This window comes from Lampris incognitus, chromosome 10, assembly GCF_029633865.1.
Source record: "Lampris incognitus isolate fLamInc1 chromosome 10, fLamInc1.hap2, whole genome shotgun sequence".
NCBI lineage: Eukaryota > Metazoa > Chordata > Actinopteri > Lampriformes > Lampridae > Lampris > Lampris incognitus.
The window spans coordinates 19727846-19752697 of NC_079220.1; the positions used below are offsets into that span (position 1 = coordinate 19727846).

Sequence of the window (24852 nt, forward strand, 5' to 3'; positions counted from 1 at the left end):
GCTATAAAATAAATGCATGTTGTCTTCCCATAATCTCTCATGCTAGTCCACAGACAAAGCCCTTGATAGACAACTTTTTATATGCATTCAATTCAGTTAGTGCAGTCAAGCAGGCTTTAGCAGAGAACATTTGTATTTTCTGCAAATATTCATTATTTTCCAACTTGCTCTTTTCGTTTCGATGTTTTTTGTTCCTGCATATGCCATATATAAACTACTGTTTGTATGTTTTATCTAACAGCAGTGCTATTGTGTACATAGTGTCTTTGTGGCAAGTGCCCAGGACCAATTCCTCTCATCTGCTGACTTACATTTGGTGATAAAACTTCATAATTTGGATGCTGATTCTGGTGTGAAGGCAGCACGGTGGTGCAGGGGTTAGCACGGTTGCCTCACAGCAAGAAGGTCCTGGGTTCGAGCCCCGGGGTACTCCAACCTTGGGGGTCGTCCTCTGTGTGGAGTTTGTATGTTCTCCCCGTTTCTGTGTGGGTTTCCTCCGGGTGCTCCGGTTTCCTCCCACAGTCTAAAGACATGTAGGTCAGGTGAATTGGCCGTACTAAATTGTCCCTAGGTGTGTGTGTGTGTGTGTGTGTGTGTGTGTGTGTGTGTGTGTGTGTGTGTGTGTGTGTGTGTGTGTGTGTGTGTGTGTGTGTGTGTGTGTGTGTGTGTGTGTGTCGGCCCTGTGATGGTCTGGCGGCCTGTCCAGGGTGTCTCCCCGCCTGCCACCCAATGACTGCTGGGATAGGCTCCAGCATCCCCGCCACCCTGAGAGCAGGATATACTAAGTGGTTTGGATAATGGATGGATGGATTCTGGTGTGAAACTGATATAAAGGGGGGAAGATTTTCAAGACTTTTGGCACAATAAGAGGCCGTTGTAAAGCTTTGTCCATCGGTGGTCCCATGTCCAAGATCTCCACAATGAAGCCGGTCGGGAAAATTATGTTGTCACTGATGTGCATGATGGCACAAACTTAGAATAAGACCAATGTTGTATGGAAAAAAACAAAACAAAACAAAAACAAAAAAAACAGTTTTCCTTTAACAAGCAGATGTGGCAGATGGAGCAGCTGGAAGACTTTAACCAAAATACACTACGACATTAATACCTAACGCCGGTTTCACTGTGACCTCTCAAACATCCAGTATCACCAAATACAGTAAGTTAAAAAAAAAAAAGAAGAAGATGATTACCCAGACGGTAGCCTCTAAGAGATAAAGCGGTGAGTAATAAACCATTCCAGACCTTCACAGAAAGTTGGATCAGTTCATCTGGACGTGCAGATGAACTGATCCAGCGGTCTGTGATTTTCTTCCCAGGATTATTGAGCATGCATAAAGACATGCCAGACCTTATCGCTTCCTCCCTGTCCAGGAACATACAGCTTCCCAGTCTTTTTTTTTTTTAAATTTATCGGTATCCTGAAAGTGCGTGTGTGTGTCAGCCCAAACACTGACACACACATGCACGTGCACGTGCACACACACACTCAGACAACAAGATGATATTTTACAATCTAAGCAGCCTCTCATTTGTAACCATTATTGTAATTAATGCTGCTTTGGATATGTGTGTGTGTGTGTGTGTGTGTGTGTGTGTGTGTGTGTGTGTGTGTGTGTGTGTGTGGGGTGGGAGAGGGAGGGGGGGATAAGAGTGTGTGAGACACTGTAGGCTGTCAAAATGATTAATCTGCTGTTTGAACGACCCTGCTCACCTCTGTCTACTCCCCTCTCATTTTCTCTCCCGTCTTTCTTCTTCTCCTCTCCTTCGCGTTTCCTCTTCCGGCACTCTCTTTTCCCCTTGTTTATGAATCCTTTGCTCCCCCCCCCACCCTCTGCCCCGACACACACACTTCATCATTTCTCTTCAACTCTTCTCTCTCGTTCTCTCTTCAGCCGGCCCCTCCATCCATCAGTCTCAATCATTCCAGCTAAGCTCGTCTAATTGCCTCCCACGCTCTCCTGCTGCTTCATTTGTGCCAGATCCTGCTGGAACAGGAGCTGACACCTCAGAGAGTTGGACCACTTGCATTCCAGCACCTCTTTGTGAGAATCCCACATCTCTTGTGGCGAGAAAGTTATTATTTGCATGCTATGATAAATTCAAGGGGGAAAAGAAAAAAAAAGTTGAGTTTTTTGTTTTTTTCCATTTCCTTCCCATCAAAACACTTCCCGTCTTTGAGCTAACTGCTTCTGTCCAGTCTGTCCTCTGCACATCCATCACTGTCTGGATTGGATCTGCCACCAAGCAGGACAGGGACAGACTACAATGGACAGTTAAGTCTGCAGAGAAAATCATTGGCACCAGCCTGCCCTCCATTCAGGACTTACACATCTCCAGACTCAGGAAACAGGCAGGCAAGATCACTGCAGACCCGTCACACCCTGGTTTTCTCCCCAATTGTACTTGGCCGACCAGAGGAGGTGCTAGTGCAGCGACTAGGACACATACCCACATCCGGCTTCTCACCCACAGACACGGCCAATTGTGTCTGTAGGGATGCCTGACCAAGTCGGAGGTAACACGGGGATTCGAACCGGTGACCCCCATATTGGTAGGCAATGGAATAGACTGCCATGCCATCCGGACGCCTTAATTACATCTATTTAACTCGTAAGTTACTCAGTTATCTCTGTGTGATGAATGGTCTGTAATCTGAAGCTTTACTGAAGGTTACAGTGTAGGATTAAAGAAAACGTTACATCATTTCAGTCAGTTTTAGGCATCCCCCGGATTAACACTGGATTAGCCCTCGGGTGACCACACTTGAAGTTCCCCCTCCTCCACTTTACACATACAAAAAGTCACATTTACTCTGGGTATCAGTGTTTACCCCAGAATTTGTTTTTCCAGCAGTGGTGCTGTTCTGCGGGCTGTACGTACACAAGCAGGCGACGCCGGCCTGTTTTCACCTGCATCAGAATAGCTTCAGTGTTGGTGTGCACGTGTTCTGCAGGTGTATGCAAGTGGCCCCCCACCCCAAAACAATTTACATTTTTCAACGACAACAAAAAAAAAAAATTTCACATAATTTAGGACCATTATTATTATTATTATTATCATCATTATTAACATATCTCTGTTCAAAATGTTGGAAAAGCTAGACCAGGTAATAAATAAACAACACCCCCAAAAGCTTAAAGTCCAAAGAAGTGCACTGGGGACTAATTAGCTACAACCATGAGATCTGGGAAAAGTCATATAGTTAGTCTTGAGTCTAACCATAGGACACAGCACCCAAGCCTACGGCATATGAATGTAAAATCAGCGTGGAGTGTAAAATCACTCCACACTGATTTCACATTCATTTGCCGTAGGCTTGGGTGCTGTGCCTAAGCCTTATAATGGTAGGAGACAACCCTGTAACCCCCCTTCACTTTTCCAGCAGTTGCAGAAACAAACGACGAGACTTTTCTTGGTCTGGGGAAGCTGCAGCATTAATTAACCGACACACTAGTCTATACTGTACATTTGCTGCCCGACTGACAATTTACTGCTAACCTTTTCCTCTGCTCCGCTCTCATTCACCGTCACTTTTCTGCCACTCGCTCCCTCACACTCACTCAACCAAACACTCGCAACGTACACACAATACGCACTGCCCTATACTTTAATATGGAAGCCATGACAAATATTTTAAGAGTCTAGTCGTTGTCTTAATCATTTGGTGCCTCCCCAGCATGGATGGGGAGGCACCAAATGATTAATTAGCTTAATTGGCTGGTACCCCCAGGCGCTCGCCTGATGCCATATATGGATATTCCAGCCCAGGTCTTTGGTAATAGCATAGTTGTTTAATACTGTTAAAGATATACCTATGTTATGACAACACAATACCACTGGGGTGTCTAACAAGATTGCAGTACTGATGTAATGAGGCACGCTGGGACCTCTTCCTTTACAGTCACCTCCTCCTTCTCGTTCTGGGACCTCATGATTTGCAAATAAAGCACTGGCCTCGCCTATGCACTGTTCTCCTCCTCCTCACCTCCTTTTCGGTATGTTCTGCATCGCTTTGTTCAGCGAACAGCCTTTGTGGGTTTGGAGAGGAGTAGTGTGACATTAGATGGATGTGCACCTGACAGAAGAACAGCATCTGAGCAACCCAAAAAGCCCAAAACGGGGCGTGTGATTATGAGGCTCAGCACAAGAAACCCAGCAATAGTTGGAGTACTGCAGCAGTTTTGAAGTTTATGATTTATGGTTTATCAATGGCAGTTTAACAAATCTTCCTTTGATAGAAGGGTATGGAGTGAGCAGAGGGTCACCATAAGCATGCATAGACAGTTGTGAATTTTGCAATTGTAACCACTGGGGCACCAGACCCTAATAGGATATGACTGTTTATTAACGGATCCTCATGACCGCAAGTATAGTATTGCCGTGTTAGAAACGTGTTTAAACTTTGAAATCAGAATTTGACGGAACCGTTGTCATCTCTGCATCTGTGCTGTACACTTCATGAGGGTGAGATTTTGGTATGTTTTTGCCTCGTTGGAAATCTCAGAGGGGAGTGATCCCCATCAGTAGTTTCAGGCTGCAGTGTATGACGTTTTTACCACGGGAAGAGTACTAATTTAGTAATTTGCAGATCTGTGGGACAAATGAATCATCCTACAGGTCCATTTTAATGTAAGAAAATAAATAAAAATACAATGCCAGATTGTGGTGAAAATTAACATTACATGAAAATGAAACACCGTCACTAATTAGGAAAGCAGACATCAGTAATTTTGCCACAGCCGTGAGGATCCGACTGAGCTTTAGTTTTTAGTTTAGTGGGATATCAAATGAAAGGGAATCTAACCAGAAGAGTTGTCTCAGTAGAGAGCAGCTCTCCGCCAGGTGTACACATCTCCCCTTCTTCGGTGTTTGAACTTGGTGACAAACCCTTTTTTTTTTTGTCTACCAGGAGAAGGCAAATACAGGCACACACAGGCAGGGGAAAAAGAAAAAGAAAAAACTTTTTCCTGCCATGATAAGACTTCTGTGCAGCGCCCAAGTCGACTGAATGGGGGACATTTTTTTTAACATGTAGTGCTTAAGCTAAAAAACAACAACAAAAAACTACCTAATAAAAACAATTTGCCTGTCAGTCTGTGGATGTGCAGCCTCTTTGGTGGATCCTTGCAAAAAAGCGACCAAGTCTGACATGAAATGGCAGAGATCAGGCTGACATAACTTCAAAGCACTTATTAGACTTACATGTGTTTAGCTGTCACAGTTTTCATGATATAAAACGAGTCAAAGTGAGTGGCTGCTCTGCTGATTGACTTTCATTCATTAAACAACGGTAAGAAAACATAGCTCAGCCATGGGGAATGTGTTATTGTAGCTACTGGGATTATTTCTGGCTGTTACTGATTCATCCTACTCTTGAAATTGTATTTTTTATAGCACAGTTTTAACATTGGAAACTATGGCTCTTCCACGTGGCGGCAAGGTGAACAAGGCGAATTATTTTTGGTTCCTCCAGGTCTCCTGTGCTGAGATCAGCATTTGCTGGCTTGCAAAACACGATCAACTTACTCATTTACTTTCAAGACTCATACCTGAATACATAATGTTTTGGTTTGGACACTATCGCTGCCTGATCCGACTCAACCGTAGATATGAGTCGCTTATGCACACGGTTAACTCCGATCGGGCAACGACGGAAAGCAGCGTCGGTCGAGCGAGCTCTCTAGAGAGTGGATGGAGAGAGCGAGAGGCGATAGATAGCGAGAACAACCATTTTTCAAAGGGTTTAAATTGAAGCTTATCTAACGGAAGTTTCAGGAGCAGGACCACACCTCAACTGCACCACTTCCGGCATTCCAGTAAATGCCCACCTAACCCTCTCCTCCCCCTTCCGCTCTCGTATTCTGCACCCCCCACATTTCTCTCTGTCTCTTCCTATCCTTCCTCCCCTTCATGGGGTCCTGAGGGAATCCCGAAGCTTCCCCACAAAGCAGCCAGCAAGCAGAACGAGAATTATGCACATCCATCTTTTTATTTAAGAAATCATTTAAACGCAACTTGTTGACGCTAGTGAATACCCGAAACCACGAGAAGTCCTTCATCATACAGTCACAACTGTGCATAAAACAGTTTAGGCTGCTAGCTCCAGTAGTTTGTGAGATTAGCTGTGGAAAGGCGCGCGCGTGACCAAATGCATAATCCCCACCAGGCTACCGCGAGGTGGAAATAATTAAGTAGTAGAAATGATCTCTGGGTTAGTTAATGATGAACCGTCTCCACTGTGTAAAATTGTGTGTGCGCGCGCGCGTATCTTTTTGTGGGTGCATGTGCGTGCACGTGCGTGTCTGTTCGCAGAAAGCAAAAAGATATGGGGGTGCATATTGACAAGTGTCAAGTGTTGTTGTGTGTGTCTGTCTGTGTGTCTATCTTTTTGTGTGAATGTGGGTGTGTGCCTGTGTGCACATACATGCGTGCATGTCCGTGTGTGTGTGTGTGTGTGTGTGTGTGTGTGTGTGTGTGTGTGTGTGTGTGTGTGTGTGTGTGTGTGTGTACTGTAGCTAGTCCACCAGATATGATATGACTAATGAATTGTCACTATCATAACACATAAGCTCACTAACACAAACACACATACATACCATCCAATCTATTAGAGAAATGTCACAGAAATGCAGTGCACTCAAAGTCATTGTAAAGACAGCCATTTGTCATATTTCAGGGCTTTATCGCCCCCTCTTTTTGACTGTTGTAGCTGTGGATGTGAAGGTCATTCTGTCACTGCTTTTGGTGGAAAAGAAGTTAATGGCCTTCTCAGCCTTGTCAAAGGCTGTAATGACATATTTATGATGAATATACTAAACTTGGCTATTGGAATTGATTGGCGCGATACAAAGAATGAAAAGTTTGGAACGGTGCCTTTCATTCCACAGTGATATGTCGACTATTGAAAAGCACAATCTGCTCTCGCAAAACGACCGACAGTACAAAACAGAAAATTGTATAGCTGTGTGGCATTTATATAAAAACCTCCCTCTCACCCTTTTTCAGGTGGGGTGTGTCTTCCTCAAGCTCGGGTCCTTTACCTGGGCCTAGGAGTTTAGAGTTTAGAGTTCTGCACAGCACCCCCCCTTTTCTCCCCAACTGCACTTGACCAATTACCCCACTCTTCCGAGCTGTCCCTGTCGCTGCTCCACACCCTCTGCTGATCCAGGGAGGGCTGCAGACTACCACATGCCTTCTCTGATACATGTGGAGTCGCCAGCCGCTTCTTTTCGCCTGACAGTGAGGAGTTTCGCCAGGGGGACGTAGCGTGTGGGAGGATCACGCTATTCACCCGAGTTCCCCCTCCCTCCCGAACAGGCGCCCCGACCGACCAGAGGAGGCGCTAGTGCAGCGACCAGGACACATACCCACATCCGGCTTCCCACCCGCAGACACGGCCAATTGTGTCTGTTGGGACGCCCAACCATGCCGTTGGTAACACGGGGATTCGAACTGGCGATCCCCATGTTGGTAGGCAACGGAATAGACCACCATGCTACCCGGACACCTCTGCACAGTACCTTAGCTGTTCCTGGGACCACTCTCTTCTGGACAGAGACCTCAGATATTTTTCCTGGAATCTGCTGGAGCCACTCTCCCAGTTTGGGGGGGGAGGGGGGTCACAGCCCCTAGTGCTCCCATTACCACTGGGACTGCTCTGGATTTCCCCTTTCACATCCGATCTAGTCCTTCCCTCAGCCCTTGGTATTTCTCTAGCTTCTCATATTCTGTCTTTCCGATGTTGCTGTCGCTCGGGATTGCTACATTGATCACTACTGCTGTCTTCTGCTCCTTGTCGACCACCACAATGTCTGGTTGGTGAGCCAGCACCTGCTTGTCAGTCTGGAACTTGAAGTCCCACAGGATCTTAGCTCTGCCATTCTCAACCACCTTTGGCAGTGTCTCCCATTTGGACCTGGGGACTTCCACTCTGTACCCACAAGCAGTCAGGATTATTAACAAACTGTGTCCCCCCCACGGTCATGCCCATACACCCACCCTCTAACCCCACCCCCATCAGTTCTGGTCACTCGTTGACACAGACACCGGCTGTCAGCATTTAAACTGAAATGGCACTTTAATGGACTGTGTTGCACTTGAATGGACTGTGTTGTTAATTCTTTGTGCTTTTTTGTTTTGTTCTCTCTGTTTCTGTTTTCAGTGGTATATTTTTTTTGGAATCTTTGGTTGTGTATTTTTATCTTCTCTGTTGCACTGCTGTGGGCTGGGAGAAAGAGCATTTCATTTTTATTTGTGTGCTCAGATACATAATGACAATAAACTAAATCTTGAAAATGTTGAAATCTTGAAGTCTTGCAATCAGTGCAGATGTTCCTGTACACTATCCCAGCCACTTGGTTATGCCTTTCAGTGTATGATTTCACAGCTAGCATTTTACACCCTGCTACAAGATGCAGGATGCCCAAAGATGCCCCTGAGACATCAGGGGCATCTTTGCACAGCCTGCATCTTGGGTCTTGTCTGGTGTGGTAAACCCCTGTCCCAGCTGATCTAGTCCCGAGTGCCTGTTCTTGTACTGCTATGATCAGAGCCTCTCTCTCTCTCTCTCTCTCTCTCTCTCTCTCTCTCTCTCTCTCTCTCTCTCTCTCTCTCTCTCTCTCTCAAAAAGCAATGTAATATACATTGTTAGTTGATAAAATGAAGAAAGGCTTAATGACCTCTACATTTTTTAAGATACAGAGGGATAACTTTGAAATAATTATAGTTTACAAGCCTGTGAGAAGGTGTATGATGCTGGAGGTCAGCGAGATAAGGAGTTGCCAGATTGTGAGGCTTGGCTATGAATTCTAGGATAAACGTGAGTTAAAAGCAGCGAGCGTCTTCTTTGCTAAACGACTACTTGTCAAGCACACAGATGAAATACATAGGAGCGATATGTTACTTAATTTTATCTCATACCTCATATGTTATCTCGCAAACAGCTGTCTTTCCAAAACACCACTATATCTCTCACTCTTCTCTTTGAAACAAATGTGCGGTCTGGGGTCAGAAGACCAGAACCAGAGGATGAATGTAGAGCTTTGCGACAAGAGGCGTTGCTTTCGAGAAATAAAGTCCTTCTGCGAAACTTGACTTCTTTTGTCCAAAGGGGCGTGCAAAGTCCACAAAAACCCCAAACTCCTCATAGCTGCATAACTGTATTTGTTTATATTGTTGAATGCAACAGTGAGACCAGTCTGAAGAGGAAATGTTACATGCCACAGCGCGCACACAAACACACACATACTAAGGACAATTTAGTATGGCCGATTCACCTGACCTACATGTCTTTGAACTGTGGGAGAAAACCGGAGCACCCGCAGGAAACCCACACAGACAGCAGGAGAACATGCAAACTCACTGGGCGGCAGGCGGGGAGACACCATGGACAGGCTGCCGGGCCATCACACAGGGCCAACATACACACACACACACACACACACACACACTGTCCTTAAACCCTCACATCGGATAAGAAACAACTCCCAAAAAAAAACAAAAAAAAAACTTAACAGGGAGAAAAAATAGGAAGAAACCTCAGGGAGAGCAACAGAGGAGGGATCTCTCTCCCAAGATGGACAACGTGCAATGGATGTTGTGTTCACACAATTTACAGAATACAACACTGAAAGAGGATAACACAATTATAATGGAATTATAAAATATATGAAGAATGTGATGAGGAGGATGCCAAGCAGTGTCCAGATGCCACCAGAACAGCTCAGGACCCAAGCCACACGACCAGCATCATGTAAAAAAAAAAAAAAATATATATATATATATATAGAGAGAGAGAGATAGATGGATAGATAGATAGATAGATAGATAGATAGATAGATAGATAGATAGATAGATAGATAGATAGATAGATAGATAGATAGATAGATAGACAGATGTATATGCCAATCCTCATCTTGTTGCCAAATGAAAGGCATTATCTACTAAGCTATGGTGACAAGAACTGACAACGGCAAAACAGAGACATATGTCGGTCTAACAGAGGGAACATTCAAAAGGAGGTTTAATGCACACGTGTAGCTTTAGAAACAACCGTTTAAAGAATGTAACACCTTTAAGCCGTTATATTTGGTCATTGGCGGACAGAAACATTAATTATTCAACCACCTGGAAAATTCTCTCAAAAAACAAAGCATATTCAACCATGGTTGAATATGCTTTGTTAGAAATAGATTGCACATTTTACTGCTATTTTGCTACTAGTAGTAAAATGTGCAATCTATGAACTGAAAAATATTTTATCATTTGCAAACTAGAAGCGTCCACATTGAATAACAGGAATGAACTGGCCAGCAGTTGCATACATAGATATAAGCACCTATTTTGTAATTATAAATAAATCATGCAAATAGACAAATACCATTAACCTTGTACGCAACCTCCGCCTCCCTCCACTACTTGACGGTTAGCAAGCGCATGTTTTGGAATTTTTGAATGTAGGCACCACCCCCTTCCCCGTTGGACGTTGTCACGTGATGTGCCTGACGTGACAGTTAATATGGTATGTTCTTTCCCGTGTAACTTTATTGACAGCTGATGATGCTTATGGCATGAAACAGGCTTGTACTGTCTATTCAAGTATTTACTTCAATCACTGGATTATTTTGCTCCTTATTTGTTGAGCACTTTGCACTTTCCCTACCGTTGAGTGTTTCATTTAACGAAGTTTATATATATATATATATATGTGTGTGTGTGTGTGTGTGTGTGGTATGTTTCACAGCGGAAGGTACTGGTGAAGTTGCCTTCACCCTGCAGTAGTACAACAAAATGTGCTAAACCATTTTATTTGGACCTACCCAAAATATCTGTAAAGTAGAGGAGCACCACAGCCTTATTAAGTATGTATTAAGAAAGCTGCAAACCTGTATATTAAATCCTGAGTTTAGTCTCTTTGTTTATTGCATACTTGTGTGTGTGTAAGTGCATGTAGACGTCTTTGAGTGAGTGTGTATGATAATAGTGAGGACTTGTGAAATCTGGAAGCCAATATCGTCTCGATATTCAAGCAACAAAGAAATATGTGGTTGGTGGCAGGAGCCACAGAAACCAATGTGTTGAGCAACAGCTTCTGAGGAAACCCGGTTACAAGGAGCCACAGCACGTTAGAGGCTATCCAGAATACCACACACACACACAGTAAGACAAGAGGACAGAGTGGACACTGGCATACAGACTGACACAAATACAAGCAAACACACAAATAGATACCCCCCCCCACACACACACACACAAACACACTGGCCAACACAGATGGCCAAGCTTTGTGCTCTCACTCAGCAGATGTACTGAGGCATTAATCACAAGACAACAGACGAGTTTACTCTTCTCACAGTTGAAAAGCTGCCTCTAGAGAGCCCTGGTTGTATTTACTGAAGAGGGGGCTCTTTCGCTTTTATTATTTTCTGTATTTCAACAAAGAAGACAAGCTACTTGGAAAGTACAGAGGGAGTCTTATGATGGACCTATGGGGTGTTATCACCCTTCAACAGGATCCATATTTTTTTCATCTGTGGGGAAAATGAATGTTTTTTTTTTTTTTTTTTTAAATGTTATCTTGTTTGCCAATCACTCTGCTTTTAAAATATTCTGGGTAGTCACAGTAGAAATGACATATGATGAGGTTATTAATTAATATCACATGTTATTGAAATATTTTGCTAATGAGCATTGGAGATGTTAGTACAGCACCAAGCTACCAGAGCACACATCACTGGTGTGCGGCCGGGGATGAATGAGTTTATGCTAAGCTAATAGCTGCCAGCGATTTCTGAATGCAGCTTCAAAATCAATCGAAATCCACCTCAAATGACCTGGAAATGCAGAAGAGGGCAATCCTCAAAAGCGAGAAGAGTCAATATTAGCATTAGACGTAGTTAAAGGTAGAATCTTTAAAGTGGGGAATTAAGGACTTCTGTGCAACGATACCACACCGTCTTGTGTTGTGTTGTGTTGTGTTGTGTTGTGTTGTGTTGTGTGGGTTAGATTTTAGATGGGAGGCCTCGTACTAGTCTGTGAAGGAGTGTGAGCTGTTAGGGACAACGTTCCTGCTATGGCAGAATCACGAAAGCACCCGCGCTTACGGTTCATTCACACCAAATGCAACATCAAATTTTGGCACAGTGCAAATCCATGCAAAGTGAACAGAACGAGGCAAAAACGAGCCACTGTTTTACCCCGAGATACACATAACGTTATGTATCGATGAATTCTTATAGTTGGCAAAACAACAGCAACAACACTTTCAAAGTGAACATACAGAACTTAACGGGAGTTCCAGTTGAGTCCCCCGGTCCCCAGCTGAGTCTGAGAGGGAGCCATGCTGACTGGTTCGCTACATGTGACATCACAACACTAACTGTGCATCTTTCAACTTAAGCAAGTGACCATGTTGCCTCTTTCCACTGACTCTTGATTGATTAGCACTGTGCCGATTTTGGCACAAGGGAGTCCATCCATTATCCAAACCGCTTGTCCTGCTCTCGGGGTCGCGGGGCTGCTGAAGCCTTTCCCAGCAGTCATTGGGCAGCAGGCGGGGAAACACCCTGGACAGGCCGCCAGGCCATCACAGGGCCGACACACATTCACACCTAGGGACAATTTACTATGGCCGATTCACCTGACCTACATGTCTTTGGACTGTGGGAGGAAACCAGAGCACCCGAAGGAATCCCACGCAGACACGGGGACAACATGCAAACCCCACACAGAGGACGGCCCGGGACGACCCCCAAGGTTGGACTACCCCGGGGCTCGAACCCACGACCTTCTTGCTGTGAGGTGACCATGCTAACCATTGCGCCACTGTGCCGCAGTGGATGGATGGCCTTGGAAAGATGGATGTATCTAAATAAAAAAATAAACAAAAAAAAGCAACAACAACAAAGGGTTCAACAGTGATACCGACTTTGCAACATTGTTATTGTGTAAGTAAATTACCTTTTGTAATTTCCAGCAAGTGTGCTATTGCAGGTATCCATAGGTGGGGAATCAGGTGTCACTCAACCATGTGGATAAGCCCCATAACACACACACACACACACACACACACACACACACACACACTCACTGACACACAGTAACATACAGGAAAGTTCAAAAATACTGCAACAGGAATTCAGAGGGCATGCGGGAAACGAACCTGGATTCCCCGCACCACGGGCGATTGCGCTAATCAGTCAACCCTTAGTTGACTGGTTAGCGCAATCACCTGTGGACCAAGGGTCCGACCTGTTAGCCAAGGCTAGCGAGTCTCCACATCCATGGTCGTTACACTGTTACACTAGCATAGAGGTTACCAATGCCCAACATTACAAATTCTATTTTTAATTTATTTTATTTTTTATTATTTTAAGGCAATTATTTTACAACCATTTGCATTTTTACATTGGACTAAAACAGGGTTTAATCCAAAATCACTCATTTGGACATGGAATTTATATCACGCTTTGGGGGTATTTAGTGTGATGACGTTGTGTTTAGCTTCTACTTAAACATATTTGTGTTAGCTTATTTCTGGGAAAATAATTATAGTTACACATACTTGTTGCGTTGATGAAAAATCGAAATAAAATGTCGGCTAGAGGTGGTGCTGTGGTGCTTAATGGATAACGCACTATAACTCTGTCAGGTTAATGGTCTATTAAGGTTTATCATGGAGCCCTTCATGCTAAAATTGTTCCACTCATAGTACTGACAGCTCATTTGGATAAAAGCTCTTGCAAAATGGCATATGTATGGTGACCGTCTTTCCAAAATTGAACCCTTTTGACCTTTTGTGAATACTCCAAAGTGGCCCCATTTCCCTGTTTTCGTTAAACCCAGCAGGTTTTAGTGCCATTTAGATGTCTGTGGGTAGAGTATTACCTCTGCAAAATGCTACACCTGGCAGCTATCACGATTCATCAGGCAACTCAAAAATAAAAACGAAAGAATCTTCTCTAATATAGTGTTTCTTGTGACCCCACCCACTAGATACCTGTAAATTGTCAGCAAAAGGGGGGGAGGGTCTTAAAAACGCCTGTTCAACAGGATTAAGTCCTCAAATCCCTATCGACACCAGGGTCTAACCTTTCTATGAAAAATAAAAATGAAATATCACATTACATAAGAGGTGGCTTAGTGCAGAGCCCCAAAGGCAGTTATCCCAATTCATCAAATCTGAGGAAATTCTACAGTAAAATTTGCCAGATCACCAAATGGTAACATAAATCCTTTCACTGCCTCCGTTTTAAGACCGAGAACAATACAGACCAAAATAATCCCAACTAACACACCAAGAGGGCATTCCTGGATTAGGACCTCCCAGGTGGCTTAATACGAACGCTATATGACCCCCTTCTGTCTGAAACCATTTTCAACAATGGAGCCAAAACAGATAGGCGTGCCTCTACTTTAATCTTTGCAAGATGCCTGAAAAGTCTCTTACAATAGTTGGTTATAAAAACGCATTTGTATTTTCTTTAGGTAAATGTCATGCTTAGTGGTACTAGATAATGTAGTCATAAAATCTTCAGGTTTACACCTTAAAATGTGTACACTTATACCATGACCTCTGCTGGGCCTTATACCATGACCTCTGCTGGGCCACGCATTTATTTATTTATTTTTTTTGAATCTCCCCCCCTTTTCTCCCCAGTTGTATTCAGCCAATTACCCCACTCTTCTGAGCCATCCTGGTTGCTGCTTCACCCCCTCTGCCGATCCGGGGAGGGCTGCGGACTACCACATGCCTCCTCCGATACACATGGAGTCGCCAGCCGCTCCTTTTCACCTGACAGTGAGGAGTTCCACCAGGGGGACATAGTAGCATGTGGGAGGATCATGCTATTCCCCCCAGTTCCCCCTCCCCCCTCCCCGAACAGGCGCCCCGACCGACCAGAGGAGGCGCTAGTGCAGAGAACGGGACACATACCTACATCCGGCTTCCCACCTGCAAACACGGCCAGTTGTGTCTGTAGGGACGCCCGACCAAGCTGGAGGTAACACTGGGATTTGAACTGGCGATCCCCGTGTTGGTAGGCAATGGAATAGACCACTATGCTACCCGGACGCCCGGGCCACTCGATTCTGTGTTGTCACTTGGACAGAGCTAAAGATGTTTTTTCTTAAAAAAAAAAAATTTGTTTTCCCTTTTAGCTAAGTCTATTTGACTTTTTTGTTTACCTATAGAAGGCAAAATCCCAACATGGCTTAACAGTAAAGTACCAAGAATGTGTTTTAAAGTAAAATTTCGCGAATTGGTTTTGTGCACGTGCAACCAATATTGACGATATAGTCGACTGAAGCAAGCAAGTCTTCCCTGTGTACCATACTGATGGAGAAATCGGTGTTGTTTTGCTCACAGTCTTTCCCACAGTACCTGCATGTAACAGAATGCATGATGCTCATGTTGAGGGACATCATCTCCACCATTGCAACTGAAAGAGTGAGGACATGTTTTCTGAACAGCGCCTTAAGAGCACGTTAGAACAATTCAAGACAATTAAGGATTATAACAAATGTATAAGAACACAATATTAATCATTTTCAAATAAAGAAAAATGTTGCTCAATGTTAAAATATTATGCTTTCGTCAAAGTTTTTAGACATGAAAAGTGAAAAGTTGAATCTGATTATTGATTTTGGCCCAACAACCTCAGCTTCTGATAATATCATATGCTTAAATCACTGAATAGTGCATATTACTTGGTGTAAAAGTATTGGTTCTACTAGCGTATTTTTGAATGTATTATTAATGTATGGTTTTGTTGTAAATTTATATGTATAGATTTTTGAAGATGAAACTGATAAAACTTGCTAAAAAATTATATACCATTGAAAGGTTTAAGATATTTCACTAGACATTAAATTGGCAGTGGACTTCTTTGATCTGACTTGAATTGATTTTCCATATGTAGACTTGAGACTAATGATACAAACTTGACTTGGTATTCTGTAGTTTGACTCAGGACTTGGCAGCATAGTGGCTCAGTGGTTGGCACTGTTGCCTCACAACAAGAAGATCCTGGCTTCGAACCCCAGGCTGTCCCAAATCCTTTCTGTGTGGAGTTTGCATGTTCTCCCCTTGTCTGTGTGGGTGTCCTGCGGGTGCTCGGTTTCCTCCCACCATCAAAAAGACATGTATGTTAGGGTTAATACCAGTGGCGGCTGGTGGTAAAAAAAAAAAAGAAATTGGGGGGGGGGGCGCAATTTACCTTGACACAGCACACCTGACAGCTGCTTTAATGTCCACACAGCCACAAAGTTATTAAGAAGGACAATGTAGCCTATAGATTTTATCAGGGTTCATACACCCAGGTGCACTGCACCAAGGTAAATTGCGCCCCCCCCCCAAAAAAATTGTTAGCACCAGCCGTCACTGGTTAATACTACTGTCTGTGCCCCTGAGCAAGGCAATGGAAAGAAGAACTGGAGTTGGTCCCCGGGCGCTGCAGCTGCCCACTGCTCCTATACAATAGGTTAAATGTAAAGAATGAATTTCATTGTATATATGTATGTACAATAACAAATAAAGTGTATTCCATTTTATTCTAACTTGTGTCTCCAGACTTTAGACTGGCTTGAGACTCGAGCAGAGTCGACTAAAATTGCAGTCTTGTGTTTCCGATATTTACTACATAGGTGACTGTGTAATTTGTAAGTAGGCTTAAACAAAGCGGTTAACAATTTCAAAACTTTTGAATGTACTTTATTGCATGACTTCACATTGTCAAATCTAGACAGGGATTATTCTTTCGATGTAATTTTTTTTTTTGTAAATCTGTAATAACACGGAAGGCCCTGATTTGATAGTATTTGGGTCATCTCCACTCATATCCCAAAGCATCCCATTATTTCCTCTGAGCCCTCAGTTCAGCCTATCAGCACACAGATTCACTGAGGTGTTCACAGTCTTCCTCTGCAGTGCTGGCCAATGATGTCTCAGATGCTTCCAAAACTTGCATTAGGCTGGCTAATAATAGATCTCTACTCCTAATAGCTTGTTCCATTTCATCACACAAATGTTCATTTGGATTAGGATCTGGTGACTGGGTAGGCCACTGCATTGAAACTGAATTTACTGTTATGTTTGTGGAAACGCTCCTGGACAACTGAAGGCCTGTGGCATGGAGCATTATTTGCAGATGGATCCAATGCCTGAATGATGATCCTTACGCTGCTATAACCGTGGGGCCAACGGGGTGCTATGAAAACACATCCAGCACCATCATCAGCTTGTAATGTTGGCGATAATGGGTGTGTAAACTCGTGGTTTTCTCTATTTTCTCCTTCCGTTGGTGTGGAACAACAGGAACTGGGATTCATCGGACTGGGTGATGTTTTCCAAATCTGCAGTGTCCAATGTTTCCACTCCACAGCCCACCTCAACACCACTTTTCTGCTTAAAAAGGGCGCTAGACTGCAATAGTCTGTGTGACAGTTTGTTTATTCCTTTATCTTCTTCTCTTTTTTTTTTGTTGCCGGGGTTGGACACAGTTTTCTATCTTAACAGATACGGAGTGTATAAATTCTGACCTCCATTCACCATGAAGCAAACAGTCACCAATTTAATAAAAATAATTGTTTGTTTGTTTGATATTCCCCTGAAAAAATAAAGAAATCGTAATGTGTGTCTGACATTCTTGTGTAAGAAGTGGGGTTGTTGTGAAGCGTCTAGTGTGTTGGTGTAGTGCAGGGGTTCCCAAACTTTTCCATGCCAAGACCCCCCAAATAGCATTAGCTTCTGGCCGGGGCACCCCTTTTTGCAAGATGTCTTTAAAAACCCATTGACAATACTACGGCAAATGTTAAAAAGAAGAAAAAAAAAACTCCTGAATATATTTCCTTACTTTTGTTAATGCAATAGTAATGACATTTATACTTCAAATTTTAATCCTTCAATTATATTGAATATTTCTGTTTTTCATTATAAGCATTTTTTGTTATAAAATATATTTGATCATAATATACATAATAATTCATTTTATTTTTCAAAAACATTTTTTTTTTTTTTAGCATTTTCCCTCATCTTCCCTCCAATTTGCTGAGGCCCCCTTGGCATTCCCTGGCAGCCCCCCACTTTGAAAACCACTGGTAATGTTCTGTGCCTGTCACATCTCACTCTCAACCTTCACCGCTGGCAAGCAGAAATGCGAACAGGAGAGCCTAGCACGTAAGTCTCTCTCTGCCACTACATAGCCTCTCCAACAGTAAGCCCTATGTAGTGCCTCCTCGTGGCGACACACAGTAACTGGGTACACCTTGGACCCTGGCTAAACTACAAGGGACTCGGAGGAGGTCTGGCCCCTAGACGTGCGGTACGCAGGCCCACCGGTGTGTGGATATTCCCTGATGCCCACGAACCAGCCCCCAGCTATGGGTTTAATAGTGCCACTGCCTAGTGGAAACCTCAGGAGAGGAATAGGCTACGGGAGTAAACCCCTACAGAAAATCATCATCTACAGTGTTGTTGTTTTTTGTTTTTCTTGCCCTTTTGTATCTGATTAAGTTGGAGAGTTCTGCTGGCGTCACGTGTGGCTGCTGCTTCTCCCTCTCGCAGCCCCCCCCTTCCCATCCACCCCTGTATGTCTGTTATGTTTATCTGTTGTCTTGTTTCACCCCAACTATTGTAAAGCAACTTTGAGTGTTAGAAAAGCGCTATATAGGTTTGATTTATTGTTATTATTATAATTGTTATTATTATTATTAATAATAATAACTATTTCCATCGAAAAGATACAAAAATTCATCATACAAGAAAGAGCGGCGCGGCAGGGTGGTGCAGTGGTCAGCATGGTCACCTCACAGCAAGAAGGTCCTGGGTTCGAGCCCCGGGGTTGTCCAACCTTGGGGGGAGTCATCCCAGGTCATCCTCTGTATGGAGTTTGCATGTTCTCCCCGTGGCTGTGTGGGTTTCCTCCGGGGGCTCCGGTTTCCTCCCACAGCCCAAAGACATGTAGGTCAGGTGAATTGGCTGTACTAAATTCTCCCTAGGTTTGAATGTGTCGGCCCTATGATGGCCTGGCGGCCTGTCCAGGGTGTCTCCCCACCTGCCGCCCAGTTGACCGCTGGGATAGCCTCCAGCATCTCGCGACCCCAATTGGGATAAGCAGCTTGGATAATGGATGGATGGATGGATGGAAAGAGAGGCTCACTTTACTGAGTTTAAGTCATTGTACTTAAGTTTTACTGGGCAGTCAGCAGTGTAACTGGGAGACATGGGGGACCCTTGAGCATTAAAAATCCTGTTCCTGTTGGAAGGCACTCAAACATTTTCTTGTCTTCCCCCCTCACATGAAAAATCCATGCCTTTGTTTTCTCAAGTCCTAAAAGTCCCCTTTTATCTTGTCCCCCATCTCCCCCTTCACTGATCAAAATGGATTTAACAGCTGAAATCGCATTGGGATGACAATGTCTACCCAGGTTGCCCAGGTCAGTCTATTTCAGACAAAAAGCAGGTACTCTGGACACGTCTGCACCCACGGGTGTGTTTGCAGACATATTAACAAACACTATAATTTGAAATAATCCGGGGAACTTCAGCACGGTATTTCAGCGATCCAAATATTTCATTTGTCCAAATGACCTACATTCCCCATGTGGTTAGGATTAGCGCAGCCGGTCAAACAATCCTCATCTGAACCATGGCGGACCATCGTCGATTAATGACAGACGCTGCTCTCTCGGGGAATGATATATGTGTCGCACCCTCCTGAACCTCTTAACCCTGAGCACAGCGAGCTGTGTCGGTTCATCAGACCCTGCGGGAATTAAAGGGATATTGCGCTCTTAAGAGGCTAGGAGAGGGTATTAATGTCCCCCATGAATTTCTGTGGAGCCGGGCGAGTCATGCAAAGGATGCTCGGTTCAGCTGAGGTCACTTATAGTTTGAGCGTTTCTCAATACCATGGATCTCACATAACAATCTATGCCGCTATAGCCAAAAGGGTTTGTTGTTTTTGTCTCCATATAAACATTGTTTGGATTTTGGAGATCCTTGGATGGGGAGCAACTACAGCCACTCTATCTTCAATTATAAACTAAGCCCTCCTTGAGTGGGTAGACAGACTAAAAGTACATTTTTATTTACTTCTACGGCCTGGTGGAGGAGCTCAATCTGCTGTCAGCACCAGTCTGAAGGAAATATAACTATCTATTGATTGGCAGATTTCATAGCGTAATCTTTTGGAGCTAAATGGGTTTTTTGTGGGTTAGAACATAATCTCATCTAACGTTTTCTCAGGGTTTATGAGCCCAGTACAACAATGCAAATTGAGGTAAGACTATGCACAACTTTCGTTGGGACATCAAGACCCCAGAGGAAATAATGTGTGCAACTCCATTAGCCTCCAAAACCATTTGACCCTGAAAGATTAATCTCTTTCAAATACACCATAGCTGCCCTCATAAGTGACAGTGAGCATTTAAGAGAACACATGATAAACTTTATTAATTCCCATAGGGGAGCAGACTTAACAGTGCGAGAAATAAAAATAAAAAGCAATAAAAAAGCAAATACGATCATTGCACAAGCTAAACATAGTGTAGAGTGTGTGTGGAATATTAGATAGCACATCATCATAGCCCTCAAAAAAATGTGTTGCCGCCAGCTAAGCAATAAATGACAAGGCGATAATATCCACTACTACCGTGAATAAATTGGAGTAAAAAAGTACAAAACTAAGGTTACCTAAGGTTAACTAAGAATAAACAATTAAGAGTTAATGCAATAAGCAATTAATAGTAAAAATCAGGAGTTCAAGCACATATAAGAAAGCCCTTTTTTTGTCATTGTACAGGTTACAATGAAATGTGTTCTCTGCATTTAACCCATCCTATTGTATAGGAGCAGTGGGCAGCTGCAGCACCCAGGCATCAACTCCAGTTTTTCTTTCCATTGCCTTGCTCAGGGGCACAGGCACAGGAGTATTAACCCTAACATGCATGTCTTTTTGATGGTGGGAGGGAACCGGAGCACCCGGAGGACACCCACGCAGACATGGGGAGAACATGCACACTCCACACAGAAAGGACCTGGGATGGCCTGGGGTTCGAACCCAGGATCTTCTTGCTGTAAGGCAACAGTGCTAACCACTGGGCCCACCATGCTGCCCACACATATAAAAACAAAGGCTGGCATAAGAATAGCTTAAACATGAAAAATGGAATAAAAAGCAGGGTGATGACAATGAAGGCGTACAACCAAGTGGGATTGCACAGTCGTGATATTACACACGATACATATAAGGCATTATAAAAGAACAAAGTCTACAGCACACTGGTGCTGGCTGACGTGAGTCATAAAGGAGACTGCTTTTCATTTCAAAATACCCCCCCCCCCCGTATAATCTTGGGTCGACACACCTCTACTTGACGAGATGCTAATTCTCAGGGGTTGACGCTCCTACAGATTCATACAAAAACATTTTTACTATTTTGCAGAACAGTGCTAAATACAGTGCCTTTCATATTTTGCAGGCAGAAACAGATTAATAGTCAAGTGCCGCCTGCAGCACATACTGGAGGTGCCATCTGACACCATGTCAGAGGAGCCTGGCCCTCTGAGGAACGGTTCATAGTGATGGCCTACCTCCACCTTTTCAACTTTTCAGAAACTACAAGAGCCAGCCTGCCCTATTCATCCTGAAACTTGAAAGCACAAGGGTAGAAAACAGACACACAAATACAAGGACAAAGTCTATCATATAGCATTTTCATTCTTTTTATCTGTAGTATTTAACTTAATTTGCCTCTATTTGTCACTATGTTTTACAAGAATAATGTTTTTCTCTTCATGAAAAATACAGTAATCGGTTAGTCACATCGCACGGCATCACTAGAAATTGTCCAATGAATGGTTGCCCAAGATTATGAAAAGACAAGTGAGCTTCTCCCACTGAACCGAAACCAGTCAAAAGCATCTCAATGTTCACATTATTATAAAAATGTATAGTTATTATTGGCTGTTGATCACATCAAACTCACCTCCTCTGACAAAATCCCACTCTATATAATTTGGATATACGTCAAATTTAAGATGTTTGTGACACTCTAAATGGCATCTCAAGGGACCTTTATATACATTTTGCTGACAGGCATGCAAGTGAAGGACGTCTATATTTAAATAAGAATGGCAGATACAGAAGGAGATACAGTCATAGCATTAAGGCATGCTCTCTGGAAGCAAAAACACAGAAAAGCACAAAAGATAGATTATTTGTTGGCCTACAAGTGTCAGCAGATCTTTGTGTGAATAAGCCTTGATTTTAATCTATGTTTGAAATTGCAGTAAGAGGCACTGTTATAGAGGTCTGTGAGTACTCAGAACCTTGTCTGATCGCTCATTGACTGCATGTCCATACTAAAAAGATACATTCAAAAACATCTAATTTCTGTATTGTCCCTCCATCCACACTAAACCGGCATTTTTTTACCACAAAAAAAAAAAAAATCGGGACCAGAGAGAAGACTGCCTCCTACTAGCCCACCAACACCACTTCTGGCAGCAATTCATTTTCCTATGAGGTCTCCCATCCAAGTTCTAGCCAATCCCATACCTGCTTAGCTTCCGTCATTTGGCAGAGCCAGCGTACACGTTGGTATGGCATGCTGGCAAATGGTGTTGGTATGTGGTGCTGGGGGAGGGGAGGGGTCGGTGGGATGGGGTTATTGGGGTTGTTGTTGCCCCTGCCCCTTAAGATGTCTGCGTAAATCTGTGGGAAGGGTCCTTGTGTAAAAAAGAAGGGTTTGTAGGAGCAAATGCTTTATGGATTAAGCCTGATCACAGAGTAAAGGGCTTAACAGGTAATTCCAGCTGAGCCTGGTGCGGTTGAGTGCAACTGGGGGATTTGAAGCCTTGAAGACATGGATGAAAAGATAAAGGCTTGTGTCATGTCAGTCTTCATCCCTAACTTAACGTAAAATATCTGTACTGATGTCGGGAGAGGTGGGAGCGCTCGATTCGTGTACTAAACCAGCTGATGCAACTCGACACCACAATTCAACCAGGTAGAGGAAATGAGTTTATAAAATCAGATGGTTTTGTACATTGTTTGTACAAATGGCAAATGATATGATAATAAAAACAGCCATCCCCAAATACTTTTTTTTTGCACCTTTTGGTGAGTGTGGAATAAAAGTGATAATTTGCATGAGACTGTTCTATCCTGTGATTATGGTATGACAAATTAATTAAGTAATTAATTATTAATTAAGTTTCCTCTATTAATCCCTTTGGAGAAATTTAGTTACTGCAAATTAACCCATGCTAGCTGAGTTCTGTGTAGCTAGGAGCAGTGGGCTGCCGCCTTCCTGCTGCATCCGGGGACCAGCTCCAGTTCTTTGCCCCTTGCCTTGGTCAGGGGCAAAGACAGGAGTATTAACCCAAACATGCATGTTTCTTTTGATGGTGGGGGGAAATGGAGCACCCAGAAAGAAAACCCACCGCAGACACAGGGAGAACATTAAAACTCCACACAGAAAGGACCTGGGATGACCCCCCAAGGTTGCAGCCCGGGGTTCGAACCAAGGACCTTCTTGCTGTGAGGTGACAGCGCTAACCACTGGGCCACCGTGCCGCCCAGTATGAGAGTAATATCCATCTGGAGTATTATTGCTATACTGCAGTCTTCCATGTTAATTTTTTTTTTGTTTGTTGGCCACTTGGTGGCTCAGCTCAGGGTCAACTCTTTGAAAAGACTCATGTTCTACCTGGAAAACGTCCATGAAATGAAAGGGTATGGTTTCATCACGCTTGGTATCCCCATTTAATTAGGTAAAGAAATAACATCAAAAAAAGCAGGGGATGGGTGAAAACATAAAATTAGAGATCATTATAACGTAGAATCAATAGTCTTACCCTGCGTCCTCCCGTGTTGAATCTGAGTGGGGTCAAATAGGGGTCATATATCATACGACTGGTTTCTATGTCGATGGGCGACTGCCTCTTCCCCATGGCACACAGGTTCCAGGCGGAGTTCACTAGACCCCAGAATGACGGGACTGTGAAGGGGGGGGGGGGCAGAGAGAGGGGCAATACAGAGGAAAGAGCAACAAGTTAGTGTATGTGAAATCCACTTTACACCACACATTATGAGCCCTGAGCATATTTAGACAGTGCTGAATTTGACAATGTGGATGGAAAAGATGTGATTACCACCGATTTCGGGACAATTTCAGGAATGTATTTGGCTATTTTGACAACTCAATGAAAACATCACTTTTCTATTCCACTCGTAACAACTATCTGAGTTGAGACGATCTTAAGCACCATCAGCAGCTTGGGTAGTAAGGATAGAAAGCTTACTTAAGGACTTGCAGTGCACTTGTGGATACCACAGAAATAAAATGAGGTCTTTCATACCAATTTTAACACAAAAAAATGTACAGAGGACACGACATGAGTGGCAATATGTGTTGGATCAAGGTGAGAGATTAGATTTCATGTACATCAAGTATAAATGTATACTGTGAGATAAAACCAACCAGTGGAGGCGCTAGCGCAGCGATTAGGACACAGACCCACATCTGGCTTCCCACCCACAGACACAGCCAATTGTGTCTGTAGGGACGCCCGACCAAGCCGGAGGTAACACGGGGATTCGAACCAGCGATCCCTGTGTTGGTAGGCAACGAAACACGCCGCCGTGCCACCCGGACAACCTCCGAAAATCTCTCTTCTTGAACCCATATATACAAAGTCTCTCCTAACACCATCATCACTTGACGTAACTTGCAGTCTCTCCATCATCCCTTTCCTCCTCTATCCCCTCCTCCATCTTACAGGTGACACTTTAGTCTATCTCCTTCCACAGCTTCTGCCAACTCCACAATTCTGTTTACGCCCTCATT

At 43.6% G+C, this 24852-nt stretch overlaps 1 protein-coding gene across 1 annotated transcript in view; it reads right to left on the bottom strand.

Annotated features, from left to right (window-relative positions):
• Positions 1 to 24852, bottom strand: part of LOC130119762 (carbonic anhydrase-related protein 10-like) — a 226491-nt gene that overhangs the window by 64922 nt on the left and 136717 nt on the right. Inside the window, exon 3 of the mRNA XM_056288365.1 lies at positions 23861 to 24003. Coding sequence (XP_056144340.1) covers positions 23861 to 24003 — 143 coding nt within the window. The remainder of the gene's footprint in view (positions 1 to 23860; positions 24004 to 24852) is intronic.